Source organism: Capricornis sumatraensis, chromosome 13 (genome assembly GCF_032405125.1).
Source record: "Capricornis sumatraensis isolate serow.1 chromosome 13, serow.2, whole genome shotgun sequence".
NCBI lineage: Eukaryota > Metazoa > Chordata > Mammalia > Artiodactyla > Bovidae > Capricornis > Capricornis sumatraensis.
In genome coordinates, this window is record NC_091081.1 from 82,004,970 (window position 1) to 82,031,025 (window position 26,056).

Below are 26,056 nucleotides of genomic sequence, written 5' to 3' on the forward strand. Positions count from 1 at the left end.
GTAGTGGGAAGCTTTGGGCTCCAGTCACAGGTATCATCTTTGTGTCCACGTCCACGGCTCCCTTGGGTCAGGCCTCAGCTGAGACTTTCTCCGGGGACACCTTCTCTGTCCCCCTGCCTGAAATGACCCCTACTCTTCCTTTGGCCCCTTATCTTACTGCTGTTACCTTGCAGCATTGTCACCATCTGACACCGTCAGACCGTCTGTCCCTGTCACAGAGCCCAAGACCCTCCTGTCTCCCCTCCCTCCTCAGAGCCTCAGACCCATGAAGCAGGGAATTCCTTTTCTTCTGTGTCAATCCCCAGATGCCCAGCATGTGTCCAGCCCACTACATACACTTTACAGGGACTCACTGACGGACTGATGACAGCCCATAGGCAAGTATGATTGGTGGACGCACGGCACGGATCATGTGGCAGCAGGAGGTGAGGTCAGGAGCTCGTTGGCGTCTCTTCATGTGCTGTAAGGGGTTGAAACCAGCCGTTGACCCTCCATGACGCCGTGGCTCGGGAGGCTGAGGGAGCAGACTCCCCCCTGTCCTCACAAGGGGCTGGCGTCTGCCACAGAGAGAGGGCAACCTGACCGTCCACAGCTGCTCCCCGAGCTCCCTGTGAACGTCACACATCTCCAGCCAGGGGCCACCTGTGTCTGTCTAGCACGTTCACCAGGGCACCAGGTTCCTGCCACACCAGTGCTCCCGAAATGTGTCTTGTCTTGTGCCTCAGATTTACGTGCAAAATACCTACAACAGATTAAGATCTGAATATTATCAACTGCACACCTCTAGCATTGGTTCTAAAAATAGTCATTTTGTGCAATTTGAGAAAGCGATGAAGCCTACAGATTTGCATCTGAGTTTTTCCCTAGCAGACGACAGCTGTTCAAACGAAAACATCATCTGCGGGAGTCGTGTGTATCCAGGTTTGCTGGAAGAGAATATTAGGCAGACACGGTTCTGTTCGGCTGCAGCTGATCCTGGGTGGGGGGGCGTGCCTGGAGAAGACATGCCCCGTGTGTGAGGCTGGGTTGGGCAAGACCGGGGAATGCCTGTGCCACCTACAAATGGGGCACCAGAAATCGCCGAGGGCGAGGCCGCTGGCTGGAGGCACCCCACCCTGCGTCTGTGCCGCCACCTTGACTCCTGTGCTTTCTGAAACAACAAGCACTTGTAGTGAGGGCTCGTAGGCTGGGGCCCCAGTGACCAGCACAAGAAGGCGAGCACCAGTAGGAAGCGAGCCTTGTAGAGAGGAGGACATGTAAGCACCTGTGCAAGTATACACGAGGTATAAAAGGATTTTGTGGTGTGTGTGAATTTTCTTACTTATTTCCAGCTTTATTAAGATTTATTTGATATGAACACTGTGAGTTTAAGGTGTACAGGGTGTGGATTTGATACCCTTATATATTATAGTATGACTAAGCATGATTATGCTACTAAAAGAACTTTTGTCTGAACTGCACTAATGGGGAGGTAGTTGCTGATGCCAGGAAGTTTAGGGGGTATATTTTTTTCTGTGTTGTCTTCCTTGTCATCATCTGTGATCACATCTTGTCAGTTAACTGTGTTCTCTGTTGGGTCTACCCTCTGTGAGGGATCCTCTTACAAGGAGGCCCATCTTGGAAGTAGTCTGAAGCCCCCAGACTGAGCGACAGGCCCCCTGGGCCTCCTCCAGGGAACCGCGGCCATGGTCCCACACAGCGGCTGCCCAGCCTTGCTGTGATGGCAATGAAAGATGAATTATCTTCAGCCTTGCATTTTGTTTTGAATTTGAAACCAGAATTAGCTGACCCAGGAGGCTATTTTAAGCTAGTGTCTTCATGTGTTCCTTTTATCTCGACGATTGTCACTGAAGTGTCGTGAAAGTTCTCTTCCTATCTTTTTCGTATGCAAGATCTGGTGTTCCCCGCTTCCAATCCTGGCAGCCCCTCAGGACTCCATTAAATTAGGACTCCATCTGCCTGGATTGGAAGGAGCAGATTCTCTCACTGCTTCTCCATCACAGCCCTCTACCTCTTTCTTTCTTCCTCGACTGATGGAACCCCTGAGCCTTGGATTTATTTTCCCTGATGCAGCCAGTTTCTGACTCACGTATTTGGCTATCATCCTCCCTTTTCAAAGCAAGTAACGTCCACAGACCCCTAGAGCAGCTGCCAGGAACTGTGTTCCTCTCTCTGCCCTTTCCTGCCCCGTCAGCTCGAGGATAGCTGAGAATCTGTGGGTTGTCACTTGTGATGGGTCCCAGAAGCACTGTTATCTTTCATCTCCTTTAATCCTCACAGCCCCCATTTTACTCATGGAAAAGTACAAGACTTCCAGGGTTATATAATATTCCCCAGGTCACAAGCTTGTGGCTTGAATCCAGTGTTGACCTGACTATCTGAAATGGTCTTTGTCAGGACCAAAGTGATGGGCCATCTGGTCTGCCCCCTCACTACCCCTCCAAGCCTTGGACTGCTACTGATTACTTCAGGATCCAAGTAGGCAGGGCCTCAGTAAGGAAAAGGGTTTGCTGTACCCCAGGCTAAGTGCATCCCCTGGCAGAAATGTCATTATATGAAGTTCAGGTAGGTTTTTTTGTCACCAAATTTAATGAGATGATCCATGTGAAAGAATTTCGTAGCACTGTTCTGGTGCTTTGGGCTCTGGCCTGGGGACCTAACTGCTATTCACCAACAGTACTGACTCTTTATCATATGGACTCAATGTTCTCTATTGTGCTTTTTAAAACCAACATGCTGCAGATCTGTGAGATGACTTTGTTTTGCTCGACACGGGGTGCGTGACCTCGGTTTGCTTTCCCAAGAGTCCAGGCTGACTCGCCCTCCCTTCCCTCCCCGGCAGCGCCCCATTGTCTCCATCTGCTGGGGACACCGGGACTCACGGCTGCTGATGGCGTCGGGACCAGCCCTGTACGTGGTGCGCGTGGAGCACCGGGTGTCCAGCCTGCAGCTGCTGTGCCAGCAGGCCATCGCCAGCGCCCTGCGCGAGGACAAGGATGTCAGCAAGCTGGCCCTGCCCCCCCGCCTTTGCTCCTACCTCTCCACTGCCTTCACCCCCACCATCAAGGTGAAGCCCCCCCTCCCCCGCCTCCTCCCTCAGCCTGCCCGCCTGCCCCCGAAGAACTGCGGGGAGGAGGGTGGGCTCAGGGAGGTAGGCGAGCGTCTGCACGCAGAGCACCAGCCACGCCTCGTCTGTAGTCCGCCGTGGTCCTCGCCCCACGCGGTCTGCCCCTCACGGCCGTGTCCAAGGCGGGTTGGTCCTGGGTGATGGAACCAAGCCTCCCGTGGCAAAGGTAGCATTCCGAGCCTGACTGCCAGGGCCCTCCCAATGACCAGTCTGTCGGTTCAGTCTTGACTCAGTGGCAGCCGCTGCCATGATTCCCGTGTGCGAGAGCAGGGCACGTGTTCCTGGAAGTCAGCTAGCTCTTCATCCACAGTTACGGGAGTGGTCAGGATCGAGCCCCGTTGGGTCCTAGGGTCTGTTCTCCTCACCCCTGTGCTCGGGAGGCCGGCCCCATACAGCACTGGCTGCCAGCTGTAACCTGGCGGTAACCCGGGAGCTCGTCTGTTCTCGGAGCGGGTGCACTGTGCTGCCAGTCGCTGTTTAAGGGCAGCTTTTCCTCCTACCCTCTGGGCCTCTCTCTGCTCCCTAGGTTCTTTTCTGTACAATATTCTCTTTTGTTTTCTGTCTTGCTTCTAAGTATCACATTGGCTTATTGGTTACTTTTTCTCTAAAACATCAGAATTTTAGAACCTGTTATGATTCCCCCCGCACCCCGAGTTGGTTTACAGTCTTCGTTCTGCAGTAGCGATTCTCAACCCTGGCTGCACGTTCGAGTCACCTGGGGAGTTTTGAGAACATGCCCAAGCCCAGGCCCACCCACAGGTTCCAGTTCCACTGGAGGTGGGGTCCGAGGTGGGGTCCTGGCTGAGGTCTCTCTGAAAGCTCCTGGGAGAGTCCCATGGGCCCCCAGAGCCATGAGTCCCTGAGCCACAGCCAATGCAGAGTCACCAGTGAGGCCCACACGCTCTTCCTTCCGTGTCCTGCCTCCAGCCCCCAATTCCAGACCCCAACAACATGCGGGACTTCGTCAGCTACCCGTCGGCCAGCAGCGAGCGGCTGCACTGCACCATGAAGCGCACGGAGGATGACCCGGAGGTGGGCGGCCCGTGCTACACGCTCTACCTGGAGCACCTGGGCGGGCTGGTGCCCATCCTCAAGGGCCGGCGCATCAGCAAGCTGCGGCCCGAGTTCGTCATCATGGACCCACGGACCGACGGCCGATCAGGTGGGGCCCTCCCCCAGGGCGCGGCGGCCCGTGCACAGGTGGGGCCTGTGGATGAAACATGAGCCAGCCTCTGCTGGCTAGGAGCGTCCTTGAAGCCGCTCTATTTCTCTGTGAAAAGTTAAGGCTTCTGTAAATGCTCCTTCTGCCGGGGTTGTGAAAGCGTTCCGTAGGGCTCTGTGGGGTTGGGGCTGTGGTGAGAGGCAGCCAGCAGCTGCCTCTGCAGGTTACTTATCAGGTGTTCACTGAGGACCTTATGTGCTGTGGAGGTGATCGGGAGGCAGTAGTGGGGTGCTGCCTGCCCACCCCCCAGAGGCAACGAGAGAGTTAAAGCTTCTGAACCTCCAGCCCACTCCTCAGCCTCCCTCTAGAATCTTACTGCTGCCCCTTGCTCATCCCCCATTAGCGTTAGCTGACTGCTGAGAGCAGTGTCCACTCATCCATGGAGATTAGCACGACGGGCCAGCCCATCCTTCCGGGAGCTCCCCCAGACTGGTCTCCGTGGGCGTGCCCAGGTGCTCCCTGCACGGTTCCCCCAGGAGCCTCCCTCCCTTCCCCCTTTGGACAGCACTCTCCCCTGTGCCTGCCCCCACAGCTGTATTTTGGACACACATAGCTTGTCTGCTTCCACTGCTCCACAGCTGGAAAGGAGTTTGGCCTCAGTGTGAATTGTACACGGCATTTCCCCCATGTCTGACTTAGATTTACATGGGACCTTGGACTTTAGACGAGAGTGTTGATGCTGGAATGAGGCAGAAGACTTGGGGGCTGCCGGGACGGGGTGTGTGTATCTTGCATGGGAGAAGGACAGGAATTTGAGCAGGGCAGCAGGCTAGGGTGCTGCAGACCGTGTTTGGAGACAAGGCTTTTAGGGGCAATTACGACTGAACGAGGCTGTAAAGGTAGGGTCCTTATCCAGTATGACCGTGGCCTTGGAAGGAGGAGAGTGGTCTCTGGTTCCTCCAAACACGCTTGCTGTGTAAGGACATGGTGAGGCGGGACTGTCAGCAGGAAGGGAGAGCGCCCTCGCCAGAACCTGATCCTGCTGCCACCCTGATCCCGGACTTCTGCCCTCCAGACTGAGAAAGTAAATTTCTGTTGTCTAAGCCCATGTGAGGTATTTTTGCCATAAGCTTCGCTCCATAGATACCTTTGCTCTGAGCATTTTCACTGTGAAAAATAAAATAACTCACTGATAGTTTGGTTTGACAGCTTGGTTTCAGGTGGTTGAAATGGCAGTAGTATTAGGGGATGGGCCCTTGGGGAGGTGATTAGTGCAGGAGGGCAGGGCCTATATATCACGAGCTCAGTGCCTTGTAAAAAGGGCTGCAGTAAGATTACTGGGCCCTCCTGCTACAGGAGGGCACAGTGAGAAGCCCGCAGTCCACAGCCCCGAAGAGGGCAGGCCCGGAACCCAGCCATGCTGGCCCCCTGACCTGGGACATCCAGCCTCTAAAACGGCAAGATTTTAATTTCTGTTGTTTATAAGCCACCCGGTGTGTGGTATATTATTATAGAAGCCCAAACAAACTAAGACATTAGTGAGAAAAAGAGCAAGTAGGAGTCCCATAGCGATGGTGAAATCCTGGCCTGCACAAGTAGGTCAGTGTTGAGTGGACGGTGTGTTGCAGAACTTGCTCAGGTCAGTGGACTGGCTTATTGCTCAGGAACACATGGAAGCATCCTGTGGGCTCACAGGTTTCTGAATCGTAGCCAAGCTTCCTCTGATCCAGGAATAGTTTGTAATTATCTAATTATAGATAAAGCACTACTCAGGGCGGGTGATGGGGCTCGGATGCCCAGCATTAGGGCTTGCTGGGTGCAGGAGTTGTGTTCCCTGGTCTGGGCAGCAGTTTAGGGCTGTGGTGGTGACACAGATGGGGCGTCAACGGCCTCCCTGCCCGGCTGTTCTGCTCTGCCTCCTGTGGCCTCCGAGAGGCCCCTATCTGTAGATGTCACCTCCATGGGCTCAGAAACCTAGAGACTGGTTTGAATGAACAGATTCATCCTTGTAGATGCAAGTAGCCCTTTTGAACGATCAGATCTCTCATATTCTAGAAATAATTTCGTTCGGCTTCTTTATTACTTTGCAAGGTAATGTTCTTGGAGCCCCAAGGGATGAGGAAGTCCGCAAAAGAGAACGGTATTTTGGGGGAAAAGTCTAACATGAACTCCATCTGCTCTGTGGTTTAGTGACGGCCCACTCCCTGCACATCGCCTTTGGCCTGGGGCCTCCATCTCTGGCCTGGTGGCCGGCTGGCTCCCAAACAGGCCCATCAGTGGAGTCCACAGCTACCGCTCAGTGTCTGCTGCTGGAGTCCTCTTCCAGCCATTGCTCAGAGCAGGCTGGAACCCACAGGGGGGTCTTCCCAGGTCCGGGGGCAGTGACGGGGCTGGGAGGGCCCTGAGTCGGCAAGCCGCTTGTGTGGCCTGGGTCCCAGGGCTGCTGAGAGCCCACGTGGACCCAGACTGATGCTGGGGGGATGACAGCCTGTGGAGTGAGTCTGTCCTCTGGTTTCCAGTAACGACTACTGCTGGGGGCTAATCGGCGTCACTCCCCTAAATGTTGCTGCTTGCTGTCTCACCAGATGAAATCTACGGAAACAGCTTGATTTCCACCATGATCGACAGCTGCAACTGCTCAGACTCCAGTGACATTGAACTGAGTGATGACTGGGCTGCCAAGAAGTCTCCCAAAATCTCCCGAGCTAGCAAATCACCCAAACTCCCAAGGTAACCTGGACGTGTAGGAGTGTGCTCCCTGCTGTGTGTCTCTGGAGATGTGTCAGGGGTGTGTCTGCAGCAGAGTCCCACTGAAACCAACAGCTGAGGGGCACAGGCAGCGGGTATGCCCACCTTTCATCCGGAAGTCCTGCCTGCAGCCGTGTTAGCTTCTCTCATCCTCTCATTTGCAACAGAAAAAAGCGTCCAGGAGGAGGTCTGCTAAGCACGCAGAACTTCCAGGGGTCAGCACCAATGATAGGTGCCATGGGGGTCACAGCCAGGGAGCTTGTTTTATCTTCCACTTTGAGAAGAGTAAGGAAGAGGCTTTACAGTGTATGTAGCATGTTAAAGAGAACGTCAAATTGTTGTTCAGTCACCCAGTTGTGTCCGACTCTTTGCGACCCCACGGACTGCAGCACGCCAGGCGTCCCTGTCCCTCACCAGCTCCCAAACTGTGCCCAAGTTCATGTCCATTGCATCAGTGATACCATCCAGCTGTCTCATCCTCTAATGCCTTCTTTTCCTTATGCCCTCAATCTTTCCCAGCATCAAGGACTTTTCCACTAAGTCAGCTGTTTGCATCAGATGACCAAAATACAGGAGTTTCAGCTTCAGCATCAGTCCTTTCAATGAGTATTCAGGGTTGATTTCCCTTAAGATTGGCTGGTTTGATCTCCTTGCTATCCAAGGGACTCTCAGAAGTCTCCAACACCACAGTTTGAAGGCATCAATTCTTTGGCACTCAGCCTTCTTTACGGTCCAGCTCTCACAACTGTACATGACCACTGGGAAGACCATAGCCTTGACTATACGGACCTTTGTTGGCAGAGCAATATCTCAGCTTTTCAACACACTGTCTAGGTTTGTCATAGCTTTCCTGCCAAGAAGCAAATGTCTTCTGATTTCATGGCTGCAGTCACCATCTGCAGTGATCTTAATGCCCACAAAGAGGAAATAGGTCACTACTTCCACCTTTCCCCTTCTATTTGCCATGAAGTAATGGGGTCAGATGCCATGATCTTAGTTTTTTTAATATTTATTTTTAAGTTGGCTCTTTTCACTCTCCTCTTTCACCCTCATCAGGAGGCTCTTTAGTTCCTCTTTGCCTTCTACCATCAGAGTGGTATCATCTGCATATCTGAGTTTGTTGATGTTTCTCCCCCCTATCTTGATTCTAGCCTACAACTCATCCGGCCCAGCAATCCTCAAGATGTGCTCAGTGTTTGGATTGAACAAACAGGGTGACAGCAGACAGCCCTGCCTTACTCCTTTCTCAATCTTGTTTTATCTTCTACTTTGAGAAGAGTAAGGAAGAGGTTTTTACAGTGTATGTAATGTATTAAAGAAAATATCAATTACATGCCTATAATTCTGTAATGGGAAAGTAGTGAACTAAAAATTAATAATCCTAAAGTTTGTCATAAGGAGTGGCAAAACGCTGAGAGTAGACAGAAGGGCCTATGTTGTTATAGATAAGAAACCCAGCATTCCCCGTCTGAGCTCCCTGACCTGGACACCGATTTCCTTAAAGGGTGCATTGATCATCACTGAGACCCTCACCTCTAAATATCCTCTAAAGTTCCTGGGTGTTGCAGTCTCCAGAGCCGGCCCTCCTTCCTGCCATCTCCCAGTGAATCCCCCCACCCTGCAGCCAGGCTGGTTGTCCTCAACACAAGAGCTTTAACCGGCTCCATCTTCCTCAGTCCTAGATGTCTTATTGAGTCCTCAAGCCCATATATGTGAGGCTCCGTGCTTTTCCGTGCTTGCCATATTCATCTTTATAATACTGTACTCTCTGGGGCAGATTGGCGTTAAACACATGTCCCCCATGTCATAACCACAGAAACCGAAGGAAAACTTGAGATCTGCTAGTTTAGTTTAAATATAGTGGCGAAATGCTAGGTCAGTCTGTTGAAATCTGAATATCATGTATTAGGACCTGTGAAGTTGCTGTGGCCTTCAGGTGAGAAATAACTCTTCCCACCCGCCATTTTCCCCAGGATTAATTTTGTCAACCCCTGACAGAATGCATTTCTAAACACACTATTTGTTGTTGTTGGTTAGCTGCTAAGTCGTGTCTGATACTTTTGCAACCCCTTGGACTGCAACCCACCAGGCTCCTCCATCTGTGGGATTTCCCAGGCAAGAATACTAGAGTGGGTTGCCATTGCCTTCTGCAGGGGATCTTCCTGACTCATGAATTAAACCCAGGTCTCCTGCACTGCAGGTGGATGCTTTACCGCTGAGCCACCTGGGAGGCCCAGTATTAGTAGAAAGTGAAAGTTAATTCTCAAGTGAAAGCATTAGTTGCTCTGCTGCTGCTGCTAAGTCACTTCAGTCACGTCCAACTCTGTGCAACCCTGTGGACTGCAGCCTTCCAGGCTCCTCCGTCCCTGGGATTCTCCAGGCAAGAACACTGGAGTGGGTTGCCATTTCATTCTCCAATGCATGAAAGTAAAAGGGAAAGTAAAAGGGTCAGTCGTGTCTGACCCTCAGTGACCCCGTGGACTGCACCCTTTGGGGCTTCTCCATCCATGGGATTTTCCAGGCAAGAGTACTGGAGTGGGGTGCCATTGCCTTCTCCGGTTAGTTGCTCAGTTGTGTCCAACTCTTTGCGACCCCATGGACTGAGGCCTGCAGGGTTTCTCTGTCCCTGGAATTCTCCAGGCAAGAATACTGGAGTGGGGTGGCCATTCCCTTCTCCAGGGGATCTTCCCAACCCAGGGATCGAACCCAGGTCTCCTGCACTGCTGGCAGATTCTTTACCATCTGAGCCACCAGAGAAGCCTCAAGTAAAAGTTCCTTACAAATGAATCACTTGATCTAACTGCAGTTTATTTTTAAATATATATTATTCCACATAAAATTCTGTCCTTCTTTTCTCATGTTCATAAGGCAAAAAAAGCAGGCGGTATGGACTTGATTAAATTAAGGGCCCCACCCCTGAGAGTGTGACGTCCACGGGGGCTGCTCAAGAGTGAGGAGGTCCCAGGGGCCTATGGGTAGGTGCCTGACCCTGGCCTGGTCTCTGCAGGATCAACATTGAGGCCCGGAAGTCCCCCAAGCTGTCGCGCGCTGCTCAGGAGCTCTCCCGCTCTCCTCGCCTGCCCATGCGCAAGCCGTCCATCGGCTCGCCCAGCCTGGCGCGGAGGGAGTTCCCCTTTGAAGACATCACTCAGGTATCAGAGCCCTGCTGCCCTTCCCCCTTGCACGTGCGTGAGGGCGGCTGAGCCCTGGGGACCGTCTCTATGCCTGGGATGGCAGCCCCTCGGGGCCCTTGTCACCTCCTTGTCCCTCTCAGCTTCCCTCCCACCTCGAGGATCCCCGTGGCTGCCACGAGAGCCTTCTCGAAGGCAGCTCTGCTTGAGACATCTCCTCACGTCCACCGCAGGACCCCCAACCACTCCTGACCCCTCAGTGACTCCCAGTGTCCCAGGAGCCCAGCCCTGGTCACAGCCCCACGTCTGGCTGGCCTGTCTCCCTCCTGGCCCCCTTCACCCCGGGGCCACTACCTTGTGGTTGACTGCCTCTTCCACTTTCTGCCTGCATCTCCCGATCAGTGGGCCCACCTTCTTGTCTGCTCCCCATGGTTTCTGTCTTCAGGTTTCCAGGTATAACCACCTCTGTCCAAAGCCTGCCTTCCCTGGCTTAGCCACAATAAGCCCAGTGCATCCTGTTTATGCTCCCTTATCCTTTCTCAGCGACTCCCTCGTGTGTGAATAACTACAAGCCTTATCTCCTTCCTAGGGTTATAAGCTGAGGGTATGTGTGTATACAGGTTTTTGTTTTTAACTATAATTGACCTGCAACACTGTTGTTAGTTACTCGTGTACAACATAGTGATTTGGTATTTTTATACATTTTAAAATGGTCACTATGATAAGTCTGCTTACTGGCTGTCACCATACAAAGTTATTACAATGTTATTGACTATATTCTCCATGCTGTACATTTCATCCCTGAAAGTATTTGTTTTGTAACTGGAGTTGTAGCTCTCAATCTCCCTCAGTTTCACTCATCACCCTCCACCCCGACCCCGGGAACCACCTGTTCGTTCCCCATGAATCTGTTTCTGGTTTATGTTTGTTCATTTGTTTTGTGTTTTGCAGTCCACGTATAAGTGAAATCATGCAGTATTTGTCTGACATACTTCACTTAGCATACAGCCTCCAGGTCTATTCGTGTTATTGCAGATGGCTAATGTTTCACTCTTTCCATGGCTGAGGAATATTTTAGTGTGTGTGTGTTTACCACAGCTTCTTTACCCATTTATCTGTTATTGGGTAGTTAGGTTGCCTCCATGTCTTGGATGCTTTAAATAATACTGCTCTGAACATTAGAAGTGCACATATCTTTTCATATGGTATTTCAGTTTTTAGTTTTTTGAGGAACCTCCATACTGTTTCTCACAGTGGCTGTACCAGCTTAACGTTTCTACCAGCAGTGTTGGAGGGTTCCCTTTCCTTGAGCTGGGTTTTATTCATCTTTATTGCTTTTGCACCTGTGTGTGCACACATGCACACACACACACACACACAGCCTATGTATATGTGTGGTTTGGGGCACAGTGATAACTTTTAAAATTTTTTGAAATTTAATCGAATGAGAAAACAGATAATTGGGTGGTCTCGGGACACATGGTTATCAGTACAACTGATGTTTCCAGGAGAAATAAGAATTCAAGGCTAAGAGTGGAGTCAGAGCTTGGTACCCTTGTAGTTCAAGTGACTGGGCAAAAGGAGAGGCGGAGAAAAGTGTGCCGAAGTCACTCTTGTGACCTTTAAACCTCCCCATGCATGGACACACTGGGATCCGTCCACCCCTTGCTCCCGACCCAAGAACCACAGCCCGTGAGCCACCATTTGGAAACAGGGCTGATGTGCTCCCATCACCATCTAGTCTTGAAAACGGTGGAATGACACAGGGTGAATATTTCCATCAGCAGCCACCACTTAGCAGCTTTTTAAGCAAAAAGTGTTAGCATTCTTACTTCTTAAGTGATTGATAGAAAATATGGAAACAGACTGTGATTCTTCTTTTTTCCCGCAGCACAACTATCTCGCTCAGGTCACGTCTAATATCTGGGGAACCAAATTCAAGATTGTGGGCTTGGCTGCTTTCCTGCCAGCCAACCTCGGTGCAGGTAAGCGCTGCACTCGCTCCGGAGCTCGGGCTCAGGAACCGATTTCAGCCTCCAGTGGTGCACAGTGAGCTCTTACAGCACCGGAAGACTAGCTTGTATTTCCCTCCAAAGTTTGACTCAAGCCACCATAATTTACTGGAGAATAGAATTATTGTTCAATTTTTTTCCCCCCAGCGGTGCTTTCATTTTTTTAATACAAGCCCTGGGTGATAAAAATAGCCAAAAGCTCTGATAGGTTTTCTGGTCATTTTGATTTCCGGCCTTTTACTGTGGGCAGATTTTGGTACCAGTGTCCTCAGGTTCTTGAAGCAAAAGAAATTTCTGAGCAAAGTCAAGAAGAGAGCATTAGAGGCTATACGAACAAGTTGGCTGACTGTTAGTGCAGTTCTTAGTGGTAAATCTTTATAGACTTCATTTTCGAGTATCAGTTAAATGTCATGTCTGTTGGAAGCTTGAGACATTGGGGAAAATGGAATCGGGAGGACAGAGCCGAGCAAGAACCCAGAGCATCTGGCACTCTCTGTACCCAACTCTAGTGAGTAGCTCCAACTGCTCACATTTATTTGGCCCTTTTATAGAAAGCATGTGGCAGTTCCCTGTAAGTCTCTATCCTGATGTTTAAAGTAAGTCAGACAAGAATTCAGTCCTGAATAAAAGCAGAATTTGATTCCCCGAGCTTGGCATTGCAGTTATCATAACTGTTTTCACTAAATTATCCTTCTGATTACAAATGAGGTTTTTTTCAAAATAAATTTATCATACCCAGCTCATTCCAAAACAGAATTTGTCTTTAACATGTGAAATGTATGTGGTTCTGTAGACAAACTACTGGCAGAGTGGCTGGGCAATGTGTCATGTAGACTGAGAATTTGCTGCATCCAGGTGTTTATTGTTCCCATGTCCACTCTGTGTCCGGGTTAGGGGTTGGCGGTCTTGTGCCTGGAAGGGCTCCCCTTGCGCCCTGGGCTCTGCCTACATGAGATCTGTCTTCTGACGGCAGAGCCGCCGTGGCCCCGTCTCCCTTCCCATGAGGGGTTCTGCTGGCGCCTTGGCTGTCCTCTGCCGCATCTCTGTTGACAGTGTGTCCCTCCTTCTCCCCACCAGTAATCTACAAAACCAGCCTCCTGCATCTCCAGCCGCGGCAGATGACCATCTATCTCCCGGAAGTTCGGAAGATTTCCATGGACTACGTTAATTTACCTGTCTTCAACCCGAATGTTTTCAGTGAAGATGAAGATGACTTGCCAGGTGTGTTCACGCATGTCGACCAGTGTGTCACGAGCCCGTACTCTCTGTTAATGGTGGGGGGACAGAGTGGTAAGTGGTTGAGGATTCCAGCATGTCAGCTGTGCCTGCGGACACAGTTCGAAAAAGGTACAGCTTCCTCAGTCAGGGTGGAAGGTGTGTGAGGTGTCGTGGGAGAAAGGGCACATCCTGTCACTGGGTTGGGGAGGAAGAAGCCACCAGAGCAAGGACGATTGCAGGGCTGTGATGCCTCATGTTCACAGAGCACTTCACCACCTCGTTACCCTCACGGTTTTCCTCTTGGTCCCATGCCCAGATAAAGAGACGTTATCAGGACCAGTTAGGACTCAGAAATCAGAACTGAAGCCCGGTCTCACCAGCCCTAGGCCAGCCCTCATCCTGTCAGACCCTGCTTAGAGAATGACATCACTGAGATGACCCTGTGCCCACAAAGCCTGGTTTCTCAAACCTGCCCTGGCTCCAGGGTGGAAAACCTGTGCATTTCAGCCTCTCTCTCTCTCAAGTGCAGTGCAGGACTCTGTGCATGGAAGCCTAATCTGAGTTAAAATCTGGTATAAGGTTTTAAAATTGTAGTTTACAAATTTGAGATATTTGCAGCATCTCAAATTAATTCAAGTGCTTTCTGGTCAGGGGACCCTATTTTGATTATTACTAGATTAAAATGATTTGTAATTAGTCTGCCAGTTACTTGTCTGTGACTATTCTCAAAAAAGCCTGCCTGCAATTATGTAAATACAGGCTCTGAAAAATCTCTGGTTTCTGAGCCAGAGGAACCCTGCATAGTTCACTGACTTCTGTCCCTGGTCATTCTCAAACAGAGGGGCTCTGCTCCTCCCCATGGAGTGCAGGGCGGGGGCCTCTGATCCCACCTCAGGCCCTGAGCGTGGGGACTCGCTTGACTTCTCTCAGCCTTGGTTTTTACCTGTAAAGCAGTGGTGCTTGCTCATGGTAGCCACCTCTGGTTCTCTGACAGCTTCTCTCTCTGAGTGGTGAAGCAGATGTTATCAACTCACGCAGTCCTGATGGGCACGGTCTTGGAACTGCAGGAGCCTGCCATTTGGCAAGGCTGCACACATTTGAGCATATAGCCCATGCCTTGCTGTTCATAGCCTCGGATATAGGAGTGTCTTTTACACTTTCCCCATGTTAGCCTCCGTTCTCCTGGAAGGTGATGGGTAGAGCTCTGTCTGACGCTCAGCTGTGGTCTTAATCGTCTGCTGTTCCCTGTGGATGAGGGGCTTACACTCAGTGCTCAGAACATGACAGAGACCCTCCTTCAGTGGGGAAGATGCCTGCCCGCAGAGCTCCGTGCAGAGGGGAGAGCATCTGGAAGAGGAAGTGGAACAGAAAGAGTAGATTTGAGATGGGGCCCGGGTTCGGGCAGCCAGGAGGTCATGCTGTCTCACTAGAGCACCCAGGGGCGGGGAGAGTCTGTTACAGGAGCTGAGGGCAGGCTTGGCTTTTCATGAACCAGCTGGCTTCATGCTAGTCCTGGTGAAAGGTCAGCCAGCCTCTGCGATTAGCCTGTTAAACTCTGTTTCCTGCTCACACACTAGCAGCACTCACAGGCCTGTGGGAGTCAGCTTGGCACATTCAGTGAACACTGTAGACAGGGTCATTCAGACAGTGGCCCTGAGCACTCAAATGTGTTCTGCACACATTGTGCAAACGCATACTGTACAAATGAGACACATCTACAGGGTTTATTGAGTGTGGCTCACCTTACATACAATTTGAAATGCTAAAAAGCAGATAAATTAGGAAATGACCCTTCACCTCATATGCAGATTTGCTGGAAGAGTCTTTTCAGTGGTCTTTTCTGCTGCATTTCACATGGTTCTATTTATAGAAGCTTAATTTATATACAAATCTCAGACACACATGTGCTGCAGGACACGTCCTACACTGACCAGCCCATAACTCTGGAGAAATCTACCCCAAAGCCTAGGCATTGAGTCTTCAGTGGACTTTGATACTGTACCACTGCCTGCTTCCTGCACAAAACAGTGGCCCCTTTTATCAGTATCATGAGTAATCAGCATCTTGAAACAGTTATTTGCCCCAGTGCCATTCAGGTACATGGTATTTATTGAAAAGCTCTGGCAATGCCCTAAGCTTATGGATAACTGTAGGCTGCCCTGAGGAACCCATCAGGTTCATCCTGTGTGATCTTCTAGAAACATTAGAGAAGTTTTGCATAACTTGTGTGAACTGTCTGGCTTTCCCTAAGCAAACACACGTTCCTCTGTAGCCATTGCATTTGGTATGCAGGAGGACTGGATGAGTTGTGCTGACCCAGTTTCATGACACTGTTTTCTAAGCAGCTCATCTCCCTAATTGCCTTCCAGTGACAGGAGCATCTGGTGTACCCGAAAACAACCCGCCCTGTACCGTGAACATCCCCATCGCCCCCATCCACAGCTCGGCTCAAGCCATGTCCCCCACGCAGAGCATCGGGCTGGTGCAGTCCCTGCTGGCCAACCAGAACGTGCAGCTGGACGTCCTGACCAATCAGACCACAGCCGTGGGCGGTGCCGAGCACGCGAGTGACAGTGCCGCCCAGTACCCCATGTCCAGCCGCTACTCCAGCCCCGGCCAGGTGATCTTCGGAGGCGTGGAGGTGGGCCGCGGCCTCCCCAACCCGCCTCAGCTCTCCCTGCCGCCGCTGGCCCAAGGGGCCATCCAGCTGTCCATGCTGGACCACAGCGACCGAGACCACGAGCATTTGCAGAAGCCAGCCAAGGCCCTGCGGCCGGTGCCCCAGTTGGCCACGGAGGGGGATGCGGTGGTGTTCAGTGCCCCCCAGGAGGTCCAGGTGGCCAAGATGAACCCCCCGCCCCCCTACCCCGGAACCATCCCTGCTGCCCCTACCACGGCTGCACCGCCGCCCCCGCTGCCGCCCCCACAGCCCCCGGTGGACACGTGCTTGAAGAAGGGCGACTTCTCTCCATATCCCACAGCGGCACACTACCAGCCACCCCTGGGCTACGAGCGGATCACCACTTTCGACAGCAGCGGCAACGTGGAGGAGGTGTGCCGGCCCCGGACGCGGATGCTCTGCTCGCAGAACACCTACACGCTGCCCGGCCCGGGCAGCTCGGCCACGCTGAGGCTCACGGCTACCGAGAAGAAGGTCCCGCAGCCCTGTACCAGCGCCACCCTGAACCGCCTGACAGTCCCGCGCTACTCCATCCCCCCGGGGGACCCGCCACCCTACCCCGACCTCGCCGGCCCGCTGGGCCCCAGCCGGGGCGTGGGGCAGAGGCCAGACGGCGGCCTCATCCACGCCACGCTGCGCAGGAACAACCGCGAGGCAGCACTCAGGGCGGCGCAGCTGGCGGAGCCCCCGCGGCCGCCACTGCACCCGCCCAAGCCCAAGGGCGCAGCGCCCTTCCCCGCGCGGCCACCGCCCACACTCTACACCTGCAGCCAGTGCAGCGGCGCAGGGGGCGCAGCGGGCCGGCCCGACCCGGGGGCGCAGCCAGGCGCCAGCCTGGCGCACGCGGCCAGCACCTCTCCCCTGACTTCCCAGTCGTCCTACAGTCTCCTGGGCGCGGCTGAAGGCGCCCGCGAGCGTGCCGACTACGTGAACTCGGCCTTCACGGAGGACGAGGCGCTGGCCCAGCACTGTCCGGCCGACAAGCCGCCGAGGCACCCGGCGCTGGGCGAGGCCGCTGTGGCCGTTAAGCGGCCACCCCCCTACCAGTGGGACCCCGTGCTGGGGGAGGACGTGTGGGTCCCTCAGGAAAGGACAGCCCAGAGCACGGTGCCCAACCCCCTGAAACTGCCCCCTCTGATGGTGGGTCCAAGCCAGCACCTGGACGTGTCCCGAGTGCCCTTCGTCTCCCCCAAGGCTCCCACCAGCCCTGCTGCCACTTTCCAGCCCAGCTATGGGATGGGGGTGCCCTACCCGGCCGGCTACAGCACCTCCCCACTGCCGGGGGTACAGGCTCCCTGCTCCCCGAAAGATGCCCTGGCCCCAGCGCAGTTTGCCCAGCAGGAGTCCACTGTGGTTCTGCAGCCCGCCTACCCACCCAGCCTGGCCTACTGCACCCTTCCCCCCATGTACCCGGGAAGCAGTGCCTGCTCCAGTTTACAGCTGCCCCCTATCGCCTTGCACCCTTGGAACTCCTATAGCGCCTGCCCGCCCGTGCAGAACCCCCAGGGCACTCTCCCTCCCAAGACACACTTGGTGGTGGAGAAGCCCCTGGTGTCCCCCCCGCCCACCGACCTCCAAAGCCACCTGGGGACAGAGGTGATGGTGGAGACCGCAGACAACTTTCAGGAAGTCCTCTCCCTGACGGAGAGCCCGATCCCCCAGCGGACAGAGAAATTCGGGAAGAAGAACCGAAAGCGGCTGGACAGCCGGGCAGAGGAGGGCAGTGTTCAGGCCATCACCGAGGGCAAGGTGAAGAAGGAGGCTCGGACGCTGAGCGACTTTAATTCCCTCATCTCCAGCCCCCGCTTGGGGAGGGAGAAGAAGAAAGTGAAGAGTCAGAAGGACCAGCTGAAGTCGAAGAAGCTGAATAAGACAAATGAGTTCCAGGACAGCTCAGAGAGCGAGCCAGAGCTCTTCATCAGCGGAGATGAGCTGATGAACCAGAGCCAGGGCAGCAAGAAGGGCTGGAAGAGCAAGAGGAGCCTGCGGGCGGCCAGCGAGCTGGAGGAGTTCAAGTGCAGGAAGGCCAGCGAGAAGGAGGACGGCCGGCTGGGCAGCCAGGGCTTCGTGTATGTCATGGCCAACAAGCAGCCGCTCTGGAATGAGGCCACCCAGGTGTACCAGCTGGACTTTGGGGGGCGGGTGACCCAGGAGTCGGCAAAGAACTTCCAGATCGAGCTGGAGGGGCGGCAGGTAAGAAGCCGTGTCCCGGGGTGCAGCCAGAACGCGACCTTCTGGTCGCAACAGATCTCTGGGCTTTGGTCTTCGAGGAGAATCGTTTAGAAGGCCGATGGGAACTGTGGGAAGCAGCTGATGTCTCTTAGGGTGGGGCCGCTCGGACCTCTCATTTTCAGTGTGCCCGTCTCTATCTTATTTCTCACCAAAGTAATCCATGTCCTGATTTTTTAAAGTCCAATGGTTCCTACAAGACCCACGAGGAAAGTAGCAGGCACTTGCCCGCTCCCAGACCCTACCCTCCCAGAGGCTTAGTCTTCCAGTTCTGTGTGCTTCTCCTGTTGTCTGTCGATGGATTGGCAAAGAACACACTTCTTCTGTCTCTTGATTTTTCAGTTTGGAGCATCATGTACTTATTTCTCTCTAAGCAACTTGAGGGTTCATTTTCTTCACCGTGGTCTCCCCCCAGCATAGGTGAACTTTCCCTTCCCCTTTTCCCAGGTAAATCAGTTGTCGTGGGTCCCTGATTGTGCCTCTAAATATGACTCATGTCTGAGCCACTATGTTTCCTTCACTGTGTAGGCTCATTGCGCTAGATGTAACGATTACCCAGCTTCTGTTTGCTTATTTCTCTGTGTTTCTGTCATTAAGTCCTTCCCTGACTCTCCAGCAGAACAAGCATCCCCTCTTGGTACACTTGAGCCTTTTTCGTAGTTTCTCAGTTCTTCCTGTTCCAGCCTGGAGTTCTTGTGGTCCCACTGCATGGCTGGCATTCTGGACTATCCTTCCCTACTATTCTGGGAACTCTTTTCACTGCTCATTTAAATCTCAACATTGTTAATTCGCTCAACAAATGTTGATAGAGTACCTGCTATATGCCTGGCAATCTTCTGGGCCCAGGAGTTGGCAAATTAGGGCCCACAGGCCCACCCAGCCTGCAGCCTCTTTCTGTAAAGTTCTATTGAGACACAGCCACATCTGTCCACTTCAGTACTGTCTACCCTGCTCTTACCCTACAACAGCAGTTCAGTAGTTGTGGCAAAGTCCACATGACCTGGGAAGTCTGAAATGTTTATTATCTGCCCCTCCCAGAGAGTTTGCCGACCTCTCTTTTGAGTGCTGAAATTAGAGCACTGAGGAAAGCAAAGGAAAGCTCCCTGTCCTCATGGAGTTTACAAAAATGGGAAAGAGACAATGAACAAATAAATGTCATGTCATGTAACAAGATCAGCAATGTGGTCTCAGTAAGCCCTGGGGTGACCAGAACACAGGCCCACGAGGGGACCGGGCATGCTCTCCTGGTCCCTCTCTGAGCAGGGACGTCTGACAGTCACAAGCAGTGGTTCTCTTAAGCCTCTTTCAGCTTGGAGATTCCTTTCTCTGCTGCTCCTTTCTCCTTTTTGTTTCCTTGGTGGAGAAACCCCTTCCTCTGACCCACGGAGCTCCCCATGCTCCGAATCTTTCTTGTGGCCTCCCCATCGCACAGTTCAACATGGTCCTCCGTGTGTTTATTTCCCACTAACTCACAGTTAGGTTGAGGAGCTTATCAGAGTCGCAAATCTCTCACAGACGTGCTGTCTGCCTCTGTCGGGAGTGGCCCTGAGGATCTCCTTTAATGTGTCTGCCTCTCCACCCCACCCCACCCCAGGTGATGCAGTTCGGGAGGATCGACGGCAGCGCCTACATCCTGGATTTCCAGTACCCCTTCTCTGCCGTGCAGGCCTTCGCGGTCGCCCTGGCCAACGTGACTCAGCGCCTCAAGTGAGGGGCCTGGTATGGGCAGGAGAGAGAGGCCTGACCTGACAGAGCCCCACGGCCCCGGGGTCCGGGGCCCAGAAGATGAGGGCAGAACTGGAAACATCTCTCAGGCCCAGGAGAGGGCACTGACCTTTCGTCGTCGTTTGGGTTTTTACTATCCTTTATTGTCTTTTTTTTTTTTTTTTTCCTTCTTTTTAAACAAAAGTAAGATACAGGAGAATGGCATTTGGAACCAAAGGGTGCGAGGCAGCTGGTGGTGCTTGGGAAGCAAGGCTGCTGTGGGAATGGATGTCCTCCTGGGTTTGTTTCTGTCGACCACAGGCCGGGGGGCCCTTCCAAGGGAAGGTCAGCCGGCCTCCTGCCTGGCTGCTTCTCCGAGACTAGGAGCTCGTGTTGTTTTCCTCCTCTACAACGTCCAGCTTTTATTATTCCTCCAACATCACCACTAGCGTAAAAAAAAAAAAACAACCTTTAAAGAAAAACTCAACCGAAGAATCCTGAAGGTACACGTTCTCTTGGTGGGGCACCGTTTAATTCACACATTATGTTATTCCCCACCCCCTGAGGTGACTTGATTAATGAAGGGTATTTTGGCAAATGCACTGTGTTTGACTAAGAAAAGGAGGCTTTTTTCCCGGGGGTGCTGTTGCCAGGTATAAAAGGATGTGCTCGTGAGCTGACAGGGAAGGATGACAGGAGGAAGGGACTCCTGCGGGTGTGTGCGAGGTCCAAGGGCCACGCTCATCAGCACGTTTACATTGACACCTCCATTAGCTCCCCAATGTGTCAGAATTCCGTTGGCTCAGCGATCCTTCCGGCTGATCAAGCTCCCCACGTGGTGGGGGCCACGGTTTCCTGGGCTGCAGGGATGTGTCACTAGAGGCCAAGAAGTGGGGCTTCCCTCCCTCTCCCGCTCGCACCGTGGGATCTGGGAACCCCAGCCGACACAGTATTTTTCCCGTTAGATAACACTGTTTTGTACTTTTTCTTCCTAAAAATGCTGACAGCACTGATTTGAAAGTACTCCTTTCCTCTTTGGGGCTGTATTAAAATTCAGTTGGCTAGAGACGTTTTCCAACAGATTAGAAATGTAACAAAAAAGAAAAGACGTTAGGCACTTGCCAGGGTGTGAAAAGATACAGTTATAATCAGTTCTTTGACAAGAGCCCCACCAACTTCTCTAGGGGGAAAAAAAATTGTTTATTAACTGTACAGACTGTTTACTGAGATGATAAACCACTGGGAGAACATGGTTAAAGTTACAGAACCTACCGAAGTTCCTTGACTGTTGCTTGCAACAACAAAATTGTTGCAACAATTGCAACAGCAAAAATCCAGAGATTATCTTTCCCCATCTCCCTCTCCTAGGGGACTTGCTGGGCCATATTCAGCCCTGCTCATAACACGACCCAGTTCATGTTTTTGGTTACTCGTATATGTGAGAGTAGGGCAGGAACACAGGAACTGTCTGCTGGTTTAGGGCCCTAAACGTGGATTTTGTTTAAAAAGAAACAAGTGGAAGATACTGCAAAAACATTTTCAAAATAAAAAAATTGGTTTTTAGTCTTCTGTTTTAGTTTAAAAATTGGGAAGGAAACAGGCCCACTGAAAGATGACATCCCCTTAGCATTTTCTCCAGACCCCGAAGAAACACAGGTGAGGTTTTAAATATGGTGAAGGCCGTCTCCCCGCTATTAACAGAGGTTCCCATATTTTGAAATATTGAGCCTGATTCTTTGGTGGGTAAATTTTTCCAGAAAGAATTTAGCTGTGTACTCAGAATTACATAATCCTTTTATATGAGTTTGTGTAGCTTAATATGATGTTTCAGTGCTTATTATCAGTTGTGCAATAATGGTTAGAGCCTATTTCTAAATAATTTAAAGCCAGTTCCCTTGTTTTATTGTCCAAGAGTTAATTATTTAACTTGCTTTGATAGTGTTCGTAGAAATTATTCTGTTACTATGTTCTGGTGAGTTACGCCATTTTATTATTTATTTAGAAAAATAGTATGTTTGTAACGACTTATTTGGTGGCAGTATGTTTTGCTGCAAGAAATAAAAAGGATATGGTAGAAGGTTTTTTTTTTGCTGGACAGTTTGTACTTTTTCTAATTGGGAAAAGCTCCTACTCATCCTTTAAAAGTAATTTTTTTTCATTTTGTGTTATCAGTTATATACAAAGGAGATTTCTTCAAGATAACAGGTCCTAAAATACTATTTCCCCTTCTGTTGAAAATTTTATTTTCAATGAAAATAAGAGGTGAAATGAAGAGAAATCCTTGGAATGAAAATGACAAATACGTGTGAAGAGAAAGTGAGTATTTGTAACAGATAATGAACTAAACCTGCTGAATGCTTAGCTCAGTCCCCAGAAGCCCTTTCTCCTACATGGGGATGAAGGCCTCCACCCTGGATGCTTGGCAGGAATTTGCCTCTGATGAGCAGCCGCCACCCCAGCCTGAAGGAGAACCACTCACCGATCAGAAACAGGTGGCTGTAGCCATTGTGATGCGGTGTCTTTGCAGTTAATGGTGATGATTTCACTTACTTTGAAAACTGCTTTCATTTGGTCAATCTCTATCAAAGTCAGTACTTTAAGCAGTGGAAGTCTTCATACTTAGTGTTTATTAATAGCAACTTATGAATATTAAGATACCTCACTGAATCGCTAAAGTTAAAAACATTAGACCAGTGAATAGTCAACTGCAGAACAGGATCCACACCTCTCTGAGGGGAGCGGTATATTAACAAACAGGAAAACCAGTCTTAAACTTGGTTTAACCTCATGAAACCAGAGGCACAGCTTTGAGTATAGTATACCCATTGAATGTATGTGTATCCTAAGAAGAACTCACACCAAGAAAGCAGGAAAATGTCAAAGCTCTCATGACAGGAGAAGTCAAAGGGTTTGCAGTGTTTTCACCCTTGGCTGTTGCTTCCTTATCGTGTGCCCCAAGAGGACACTTGAACGTGTGATCATAGATGAAAGCCAGGAGACTGACCCTCAGATCAAGCCAGCTCTGCCACTGAGTTGGTGGGTGACCTTGGCCCTCTTGTTTATCCATCTGTAAGAGGAAAGGATGGTCTGAACAGTCTTCTCAATGCCTGCGTGAGGGCCTGAAATGTACGTGTCCTCATTTCACTTTACAGACTTGGAAGGTAGATTTCAAAACATGGCCTTTTGTAGATTTTATTTTATTTTATTTTATTTTGGCCTGTTTTCATGAGCCACCTACTGAATGTAAACCAGTGCATTTAAAATAATACCTTTGGAAGCTTTACCTCTAAAAGCAAATGAGTTTGGAATCATGTTTGTTCTCATAAAATTATGCAAAAGCACCAATTCCGGGAAGGCTTCCCTGGTAGCTCAGTTGTTAAAGAATCTGCCTGCGATGCAGGAGACCTGGGTTTGATTCCTGGGTCGGGAAGATTCCCCAGGAGAAGGGATAGGCTACCCACTCCAGTATTCACGGGCTTCCCTGGTGGCTCAGATGGTAAAGAATCCGCCTGCAATGTGGAAGACCTGGGTTTGACCCCTGGGTTGGGAAGATCCCCTGGAGGAGGGCATGGCAACCCACCCCAGTATTCTGGCCTGGAGAATTCCTCGGACAGAGGAGCCTGGCGGGCTACAGTCTGTGGGGTCACATGACTGAGGGAGACTAAGCGCAGCAATTCCAGGTAAGACAGAGGAGCCACACACGCGTGTGCCCTGCTTGGTGGGCACCCCTGAGAATGGCCCTAAAACAAGTCACCATTTGCCCTAAAGGGTGGGTAGGAAAAAGACAAAGGAGTGTATGCCTCGTCTGCTTGAGTTACCGAGTGTGCTCTGCAGTGTTGCACGATCTTCGTGTGCAGATTTCTCAAGAAGGAACCCATTGTGTCCCCCGTGGGCCATGTATTGCTCGGCCAAGTCAGTGGTTGTGAGCAGACTTGGTTGAGACAAGATGTGTCCAGATGTAGTGCGAGTTGCTGGGATTTTTGTCACAGCACACAACTCAAAACTCCTCACCATTCATGCGTCTGCCTGTCTCTGGCTGATGAAACTCCGAAGGGTTGTGGTTTCCATTTCTTTGGCTTTGTGTGATTTTCTTGTAACTTGTACCTGTGTTTTCTGTTTATATGTTCTTTTAAGGGGGACGGGGACGGTTCTAAGACCTTGTTTACTGTAGATACAATTTCTTTTGTGTCATAGAAAAGTTTGAGCTTGACTGAAGAAGGCACTGTATTATTTTACCAAGGGGAGTATTGTTTTTGCATTTGTTTATAAATGCATCATTTGAGTACTGTAAATTTGGACACACTTTCTGAGTTTATTACTACTGGCGTTTCCTTTTTCCTTTTTTTGTTTGTCTTTTCCTGACAGTTACAGGCACAGTGCAGGTGCACAGGCCCCAGACCAAACCAGACTCCCTGCATGCTCCCGCCCCCGCCTGGGGAGTGGCATGCTGCCTCCTGCGCCAGTTCCTCTCCTGTCGGTGGGTCAGTCAGTTGGTTTCTGAACTCAGCATCCTTTTTGTTTCACTTTCCAAGCAAGATCTGTTGAAGTTTCCAAATTTCATTCTGATGAGCTCACCCTGGTCTCCTCTCTCCTTATGTGGTTTGTGTATTTGATTGTGCCGGAGGTATTCTAGAGGGCATTGGTGGTTTGCATTCAAAAAGATGTGGTTTGTCCAAATTATTTTCCATCTTTATTATTGAGATGAATCAATCTCCTTATTTTTTTTTCTTGATGATTTGAAGTTGTAAGAGTTGTCAGCTATTGCTTAATAAAATTTTCAGATTAAAAAAAAAAACAACCCATCAGTTCCTTGCGTGCCATATTCAGGTGTGGTCTTGAGTCATTTGAGAAGAAATCGGTTCTCTCTGTTGGCATGACCCAGGATGACTGCGGCTCCAATTTGACTCCTGGGTTACCGCCACCTGTTACGTGACACCTGAGCCCTTGATTATCATTGTTCCTTCTGAGAGGTCCCAGGTCATGCTGTTTTCCTGTTGAGTTGATTTGAGTTTTTGTTTCTCTTTGCTTTTGTAAAAACAACCAATTCAGGGTGCTTCTGTTACTACCTACAAGATCTGAGGTGCTAAGTACATTGACACCTTTCCTTTTTACTTTGTAACAAACTTAATAAACCCAGGTTTGGAGCAATTCCACTACAAGTGCTAAGATAACTGTTAATTGTTATTACTACTAATGAGACTTGGTGCACTTCGTGCTTCACCCTGGAATTCCCTCTGACCTTGGGAAGGAGGCAAGGACTGAGGGTCATAGGAGGCTCACCTGTGAATACTGTTCCCATGCACATTTACAGAGCCACCCATGTGGTTTTTCCAGAGATTAAAAATAGATATGGTCACTCAAGCTTTAGGAGACAGAACCAAAAACCACTGTCATCTCTAGCAAATTTTAATCATTAATTTCTAAATAATCATAGAATTATAAATCTGTGCTTTAAATCTTAATAGTCATACAAACCTAACCTGGATTTTGTATGAGACTCAAAATAGATCTTGTTCTATTGTGAAAGTTTGTGAGCTTCAAGTTGATATTCCTTGTATCTTCACCACTTAGATCAGGTAGCAAGGAGACCTGATCAGAAAAAAGCTCCTTCCTCCCCTCCCCTGAAACCAAGGGCCCAAGAGCCCCAGGGCCAGACTCTGTCGTGAGCTGAGAGCCCAAGAGCCTCAGGGCCAGGCTCTGTTGTGAGCTGAGAACCATGTGTAGGAGTGGGATTACCTTTACCAGCCTGGCTCCTTATCAGCTCTGGGGCCATTCAGTGTGATTGGCCAGAAGTGATTTTTTTTTTTTTAAAGTAAGGATACTTGGCAAATCCCTTTCTCTCTAAAACCTCATCTTGAAAAGGATGCATTCTGTTTTTATTCTGGCATTCAGTATTCTTTCCCTGGTAGTGTTAAGAGAATAGGGAGTCAGTTTAGCTCCCATATCCCGGCCCCCAAAACTCACTGGAGACACACAACTGCCTCGTGGAGACTGCAGTGCAACTGTTCCAAGAATGCACAGCTGAATCTCCAGACTCCATTGTAA

At 50.8% G+C, this 26,056-nt stretch overlaps 1 protein-coding gene across 1 annotated transcript in view; it reads left to right on the plus strand.

Annotated features, from left to right (window-relative positions):
- The window catches only part of TULP4 (TUB like protein 4), a 142,276-nt gene extending 120,288 nt beyond the window's left edge, over positions 1-21,988 (plus strand). The window contains exons 7-14 of the mRNA XM_068985081.1: positions 2,843-3,067; positions 4,055-4,289; positions 6,875-7,019; positions 10,045-10,189; positions 12,060-12,153; positions 13,258-13,401; positions 15,768-18,271; positions 19,902-21,988. Of these exons, the coding sequence (XP_068841182.1) occupies positions 2,843-3,067; positions 4,055-4,289; positions 6,875-7,019; positions 10,045-10,189; positions 12,060-12,153; positions 13,258-13,401; positions 15,768-18,271; positions 19,902-20,018 (3,609 nt within the window). The 3' untranslated portion in view covers positions 20,019-21,988. The remainder of the gene's footprint in view (positions 1-2,842; positions 3,068-4,054; positions 4,290-6,874; positions 7,020-10,044; positions 10,190-12,059; positions 12,154-13,257; positions 13,402-15,767; positions 18,272-19,901) is intronic.
- Positions 21,989-26,056: the final 4,068 nt, after the last annotated feature.